The sequence below is a fragment of the Aquarana catesbeiana genome, linkage group LG03 (genome assembly GCF_042186555.1).
Source record: "Aquarana catesbeiana isolate 2022-GZ linkage group LG03, ASM4218655v1, whole genome shotgun sequence".
NCBI lineage: Eukaryota > Metazoa > Chordata > Amphibia > Anura > Ranidae > Aquarana > Aquarana catesbeiana.
Window position 1 is genome coordinate 696131289 of NC_133326.1, and position 7838 is coordinate 696139126.

The 7838-nt window shown below is 38.9% G+C and overlaps 1 protein-coding gene across 1 annotated transcript; it reads left to right on the forward strand.

Moving 5' to 3' along the window:
- The first annotated feature begins 270 nt into the window (after positions 1–270).
- On the forward strand, positions 271–1095 carry LOC141134266 (olfactory receptor 11L1-like). The gene has a single exon (XM_073623845.1). It carries the CDS (start codon positions 271–273, stop codon positions 1093–1095), a length of 825 nt encoding a protein of 274 aa, XP_073479946.1.
- The last annotated feature ends 6743 nt before the right edge of the window (positions 1096–7838 follow it).

Genomic DNA, 7838 nt, shown 5'->3' on the forward strand with positions numbered 1-7838 from the left:
AGACCTTTATCAGGAATTTTAATTTAATTTAATTTAATAAAATATAAGCATTTGAAAAGAATTAAAACAACTTTTGAAGTTACATGACTGTTATTATTATTATTATTATATGTGTTTATTTTCTTTAAGGACACGCAGACTAAAAATAAGAGCAATGTCACTACTATATTTTTACTGGGATTCCCCAACCTCGACTCATGTAAGTATCTGCTGTTCACCTTGCTCCTTATGATGTACTGTGTGACAATATGTGGAAACCTCTTGATTATCATGCTGGTCTACTACAGCAAGATACTCCACTCTCCCATGTACTTCTTCCTAACCCAGCTCTCCTTTTCTGACTTAATGTTGACCACGGATATTTCCCCAAACATGCTAAATCTTGTACTGCATGAGCAGACTTCTATAAACTTTTCTAGCTGTATCACTCAACTTTATTTTTTTGGCTTCTCAGAAGCTTCTGAATGTCTTCTTCTGACGGTGATGTCCTACGACCGATATCTTGCAATCTGCTCTCCTCTGCGATATTCCTCCATTATGAACCAGTTGCTTTGTCTCAAGTTAGTTTTTGCATCTTGGATTTTGAGTTGCACCATAGAATTAACTTTAACTCTTTGCATATGTCAGCTTCAGTTCTGCGGACCGAATACCGTTGATCATTTTTTCTGTGATTTTAATCCTGTGGTGGAGTTGTCGTGTTCAGATGTATCTATAGTTCAAACGGAAGCTACTTTGATGTGCATTCCTGTGATAGTCCTGCCATTTTTAGTGATAGTAGTTTCATACACCTACATTGTTTTAACCATAGTAAAGATATCATCTTTATCAGGAAGACTGAAATCCTTTTCTACTTGCAGCTCCCACCTGACAGTTGTGTTTATATTTTATGGAACACTAATTGCTATGTACATGCTTCCAAATGATAGAAAATCACAAAGGATAAATAAGGCACTGGCTATGTTGTACACAGTGTTTACTCCCCTTTTAAATCCTTTCATTTACAGCCTGAGGAATAAAGATATCAAGGATGCTTTGAGAAATTGTGTGTTTACCAAGAAATATTATAATTGGAACTCTTTGGTTAAAATTAAATAATGACTCCAAATACACTGTATTACCAAAAGTATTGGGACACCTGCCTTTACACACATGAACTTTAATGGCATCCTAGTCTTAGTCTGTCGGGTTCAATATTAGGTTAGCCCACCCTTTGCAGCTATAAGGTTGTCCACAAGGTTTAGGAGTGTGTCTATGGGAATGTTTGACCATTCTTCCAGAAGCGCATTTGTGAGGTCAGGCACTGATGTGGACAAGAAGGCCTGGCTCACAGTCTCCGCTCTAATTTATCCCAAAGGTCTTCTATCAGGTTGAGGTCAGGACTCCGTGCAGGCCAGTCAAATTCCTCCACCCCAAATGCACTCATTCATGTCTTTATGGTCCTTGCTTTGTGCACTGGTGCGCAGTCATGTTGGAACAGGAAGGGGCCACCCCCAAACTGTTCCCACAAAGTTGGGAGCATGAAATTGTCCAAAACATCTTGGTATGCTTATGCCTTAAGAGTTCCCTTCGCTGGAACTAAGGAGCCAAGCCCAACCCCTGAAAAACAACCCCACACCATAATCCCCCCTCCCCCAAATGATTTGGACCAGTGCAGAAAGCAAGATCCATAAAGACATGGATGAGTGAGTTTGGAGTGGAGGAACTTGACTGGCGGGCACAAAGTCCTGATCTCTACTTGAAAGAACACCTTTGGGATGAATTAGAGTGGAGACTGCAAGCCAAGCCTTCTCATCCAACATCTGTGCCTGACCTCACGTATGCACTTTTGGAAGAATGGTCAAACATTCCCATAGACACACTCCTAAACCTTGTGGACAGCCTTCCCAGAAGAGTCAAAGCTGTTATAGCTGCAAAGGGTGGGCCAACTCAATATTGAACCCTACGGACTAAGACTGAGATGCCATTAAAGTTCATGTGTGTGTAAAAGCAGGTGTCCCAATACGTTTGGTAATAAAGTGTATTATTGTTTTATTGTAAATCAACATGATGCTTTTGTCAATTTTCTTACGCACAAAGACATATCTTACTGATTTCAACAAAATTTTAAATAATTCTTAACCAAACTCATCAAAACATTTTTCTTTGGCACTGTAAACTAGAGACCCCTCCTTAAGTTGTTGCTCATATGTCCAATGCATTAAGGGCTATGTTACCATGCAGATGCCTTTATATGCTTTCTCCTGAAATTAGCCTGTATGTTTTGCTCTTGTTCTTTATTTAATAAAAACAAAGTGAAAGAAAATGTTTTCCTTTGTGCAATTTACCAATTTAGATACTATACTATATACTATACTTAAAGGGGTTGTAAACCTTAGTGCTTTTTCACCTTAATGCATCCTATGTATTGAGGTGAAAAAACACCTGGCAGTGACCGGCCCCCCAAGGAACTTTTTCCGACCGAAAAATAGAGAACCCGCTCTCAATCTTTTGCTGGTGGGAATTCCGCCAGCAAAAGTCCGATGGAACATACACACGGTCGCATTTTCCGACCAAAAGCTCTCATCGGTCTTATGCTGGCTGAATTTCCGATTGTGTGTATTCGGCGTTACAATCACTTTAACCCCTTGGAGCCGGCGACTCCCGGCCCTCTAAGGGGTTTAGGATGCTGGGGGGCAGGGTTTATGATCATGTGACCACCGTGATTGTCTGTCACAGTGGTCACATCATCGGAAAGCTCCCAACCGCAAGTAGTAATCGGGAGCTTTCAATTAGCCGCCAGTAACAGAACGGGGAGAGTGCAGGGCGCACAATCTCGGCACAGCTGTATTTACCCCTAATGCACGCAAATCTGCAGCTGCTTGTAACAAAGGCCCACCGGCCAAGGGGCCGCATATTTGTTTAAGGCCGGTGCAAAAGGGGTTAAACCTTTTTAAGAATACCGTATCAAGTTTATAGGGACTTCACTTACAAAAAATAAAGATATTGATAAAATAAAACAAGTCCAGAGACGGGGAACAAAAATGTTGAATGGTCTGAGGAATAAAACGTCTTCAGGAACTCAATATGCACAGTCTGGAGAAAAGAAGGGAGTCACATGGCTGAGACCATTAAATACATTAAAGCCACATACACACTATTGTGTATCCATATCCTCTATATATACCTTGTTGGCTGCAGTGGGGGGACCCCCTAGACGACGTCTAAGAGGAAGAAACGCGTCGGGTAGGACCCCACTGCCGCCATATACTTACAGCGCTGATTTTAAAGATTTACATGTGAGTGTATCTCTCATTTTTTAATAAATTTGATACCTTTTTTATGGATTTACACTATGTGGCCTTTCCTTTTTCCTCTCCACCCAATACTACTGCCATCTGTTTTCTAACATCCTGAGGGACACACCAGTCCATGGTTCATCCCAGGACCTCCATCCTGACAACCCTTCTGGATCCCTTACAGCCGCTCACCACCTAAGCCTGTTTTGACCCAACTGGGCGTATGTCTCTTTGGGTCCAATAGATCTGGTAAGCCTCCTTATTGTCGGTGGTGGTGTGCTTGTTTTGTCTTCACTTCAGATGTCACGCACCTATTGATTTGTTCCTCACATGAAGTCACATAATTTCTATGGACTATCAGTCATTAGGAGTCATACAAACATGGAGGACTTTCTTCTAATTTGTACCTAGAGGTTTTACCAGCTCTTGGACTATATTGTCTCTTGTTAAATATATTCACAGAAGAAGAAATAAAATGATACAATACATGGATACATATCAATCATCAGAAGATCTTTGCAGTATGATAAAACAGATAAATAAATAAGTTAATAAAATAAAGTAATTTTAGAGATATCTTACAACCATATTTACTATACACTAGTTGGGATTCTAGATGTAAGATTATAGAAATAAATCAAGTTATTAGATTAAGTATCCATAGGAATATTTTAGGAAATAATAAAAGAAAAGGAGAGGGAGGAGAGATAAAGATGAAAAGAAAGAAAGAAGAGAAAAAAAAAAGAGAGTTTCCCAGGATGATGATCCAGCTCTCATTAGGTATACAAATATAATATATATTTCAGTAATAATATGATATATATCTTAGTGTGGTAACAACAGAGATTGGTCAAAATCTGTAGGGAGGTAGTTTTTAACCCATGGTTGCCAAATTTTGCGAAATGTATTTATTTTATTTTCTTCAATAGCTGTCATCTTGGCGTAAAAAAGTGCTCTGTTCATTCTGTGTTTAGCTTCAGCAAGAATTAGATTTTGGGACTTCCACGCCTTGGCAATCATTTGTTTAGCCGCAGTGCTAAGTTGGATAAACAATTGGAATTGAGTATGGGTGAGTATTGTGGGTTTAAGGTTTAGGAGTGCCGTTGCAGGATCTGGAGGAATCGTGATTTCCAGGGCTTTAGAAGCCATAAGAAATATATTCTTCCAGAATTCTTCAACTACGGGGCATTGCCACCATATGTGAAAATGTGTTCCTGCTGTGTCACATCCTCTAAAGCAATTAGGTAAATATGTGGGGACAAATTTAGCTATTCTAGCTGGTACAAGGTACCAGCGTGCTAGAACCTTGTAATTAGTTTCTACAGCAAAACAATTTGGAGAGGAAGTTTTGGTGGCTGACCATATATTCGACCAATCTTGTTTATTAAACACTCGATTCATATCTTGTGCCCATTTAGTTGTGTATGAGGGTAGAAACTCACTAGATATCATATTAAGTTGGAAATATAATATTGAGATAAGTCCCCTAATGTGTGGATCACTTATACAAATCCGCTCAAATTGAGTCATTTGATTAAGAGTTGAGGCTGTACTAAGAAGTGGTTCATAAAAATTTTTAATTTGTAAATATCGAAATATTTCAGTTTTAGGTAACCCAAAGGTTTCACATAGTACAGGAAATGTATAAATAGCTTTAGTCGAGGAAAGATTGTATAAACGAGTCAGGTTCGTAGAGGTCCATGCAGAGAATGATTTTGGGAATTTCCAGGCAGGATAAAAGGCTGGATTATTAAGAAATGAAAGCAAGGGATTATGTGTTGATTGAAGATTATGTGCAAATTTACATTTATCCCATACTGCTAGGGTCTGTTTCGTGATAGAATTAGAAAGATGTATTCTATCAGCAGGACAGAGCCAAAACATATTTGCCACTGAGATAGGGTCACTTTCCACTGATTCAATAGCTACCCATAGGGGAGCTTCTATAGAAGTATGATACTTGAGTATAAGTGCTAGCTGTGCAGCGTAGAAATAGGAGGAAAAGTTGGGCAATCCCAAACCACCACTCAATTTATTAATGTAAAGCGTAGATTTAGGTATATGAGGTTTGGTGGTACCCCAAATGAAGGACATAACTCTACGTTAAGTCTAAGAAAGTAAGATGGTAAAGAAATAGGGAGTACCCTAAATAAATATAAGAATTTTGGCAGGATTGACATCTTTACCGCATTAATCCTTCCCAACCATGACAATGATAGAAGAGCCCATTGTTTCAGGAAGCCGGAAGTTTGTTTAAGGAGGGGGAAGTAATTTGCCGCAAAAAGGTCTTTAAGAGAGATTGTGAGTTTTATTCCTAGGTATGGAAGCAGCTTTGGAACCCAAGTAAAGGGTAAGGAAGTTTGTGCCTGCTGAAGTTCTAATTGAAATAAGGAAATATTTAATGCATTTGATTTTGTTGGATTAACATGTAGTCCTGATATTTGGGCGAAATTATCTAGTGTTTTTAGTAGATTAGGGGTGGATATATGGGGATGAGACAAAAATATGAGAATGTCATCCGCAAAGAGACATAGTTTATGGTGATAACCACCTAGTTCAATACCTTTAATGTCAGGATTGGTTCTAATAAGGTGTGCCAGGGGTTCTATTATTAGGGCAAAAAGTAGAGGGGAAAGAGGGCATCCTTGTCTAGTGCCTCTTTTGATATCAATCATTGTTGACTTATAGCCTGCATATTTGATATATGCTCTAGGATTATTGTATAAGGATGAGACCCAGGTTAAAAAATTGTTTCCAAATCCCCATTTACCAAGGACATATTCCATATAAGGCCACGTAACCGAATCGAATGCTTTCCTTATGTCTAAGGATACAAGGCAAGCTGGGATTCGTCTAGTTTTAGCCGCATTAATAAGTAAGAGTGCTCTCCTGATATTATCTCCAGCTTGGCGTTTAGGCATAAAGCCTGTTTGGTCTTTATGGATTAGTAGGCCAAAAATATTATTCAGTCTAGTGGCCAAAATTTTAGCAATTAATTTTATATCGAGATTTAGGAGGGATATAGGACGATAATTAGTCCAGGAGGTGGAGTCAGAATGTGGTTTGGGGATCATTGCTATTATAGAGGTGAGAGTCTCTGTTCTAAATGAGTTACCTTTAAGGATCGAATTGAAGGCTTTAGTTAAGACAGGTGTTAAGATTGATGCAAATTGTCTATAATATGTTGCCGAAAATCCATCTGTGACTGGTCTTTTACGTAATTTTAAAGATTTTATTGCGTTAAGGACTTCAGTATCTGTAATTGGACATTCAAGAAGATCTTTCTGTTGTTGATCAAGGTTAGGAAGCGTGATATTGGAGAACAGTGTGTCTGCTTTAGTTTTATCAAAATTTGAGGCAGAAGAATATAGTTTAGATAACTTAGAGCGAAAAATTTCAAGTATTTTCACTGGGTTACTAGTGTAAGATTCCCGGGATACTTTCAGTCTGATAGGCGTATGTATATGTTGTGAATTTTTTAAAATTCTGGCCATAGGTTTATCAGGTTTATTTGCCCTGCGATATTGAACATGCTGGCGTTTACTTATAAGTTTATCTGCGGTATCAGTAAGAAAAAGATCTAGATCCAGGCGGGCTTTTTCTAGTTTAGTACTGTTGGTAGCATTCGGGGAGGTTTGAAAAGTTTGATGACAGTCATTAAAGGTAGATTCAAGTTTTGCAAACAACAGTTTGCGTTCTCTTTTAAGGTTAGTTGCTTGTTGTATCAGTCTACCCCTAATGACTACCTTGTGCGCCTCCCATAATGTAATAGCAGAGACATCGTCTGTATCATTGGATTTTAGGTAATCAGAAAGTGCTTTTTCAATCTCAACACGATGAGAAAGGTGGGTCAGCATTGAATCGTTTATACCCCAAGTGGTATTGTGTGATCTAGGAATTGTGGAAGCAATGGTAATGAATACTGCGCAGTGGTCTGTCCATGGAAAAGGAATGATTTTGGATGATATGATTTCTGGTAGCATACTTGACGGGATTAGAATATGATCTATTCGTGAAAAAGAGTTATGCGGATAAGAATAATGAGTGAAGCGCCTACTAATAGGGTTCATCTCTCGCCAAGTATCTACCAGGCTATGAGTGGTGAGTAGATGTTGAAAAGTTAGGTTTATTGAGTTTGTGGTAGGCCCAGGGGGAGATTTATCTAAGAACGGGAAAATAGTAGCATTAGAATCCCCACAAATAACAACAGTACCAAACTTATGAAAAAAAACAAAAAAAAAAAAACACAGGTGTTTCACCAGGCCTGCAGACACACCACTCAGCGCCAGGTTACGATGCTAATCACAAAGCAGATAAATATAAAAATGCAAATAAAAATTCATAAGTGCATAAATATGAGTGAAACCCACTCTGCAATCATGCAAAGGGGAAAAGCACCAAAGCAGAAAAAGCGGCCGTTTAAAAAAGAGTACAACGGCGGCAGCCTGAGGTGAAGGTAATGTTACCTTAGAGCTCCGCTCCTCGGGAGTTTTCATCGGAGGACTACAGGTCCCAGTGAACCAGCAAGTATCCCAAAACTGCAGAAAATCCTACCTAATACTG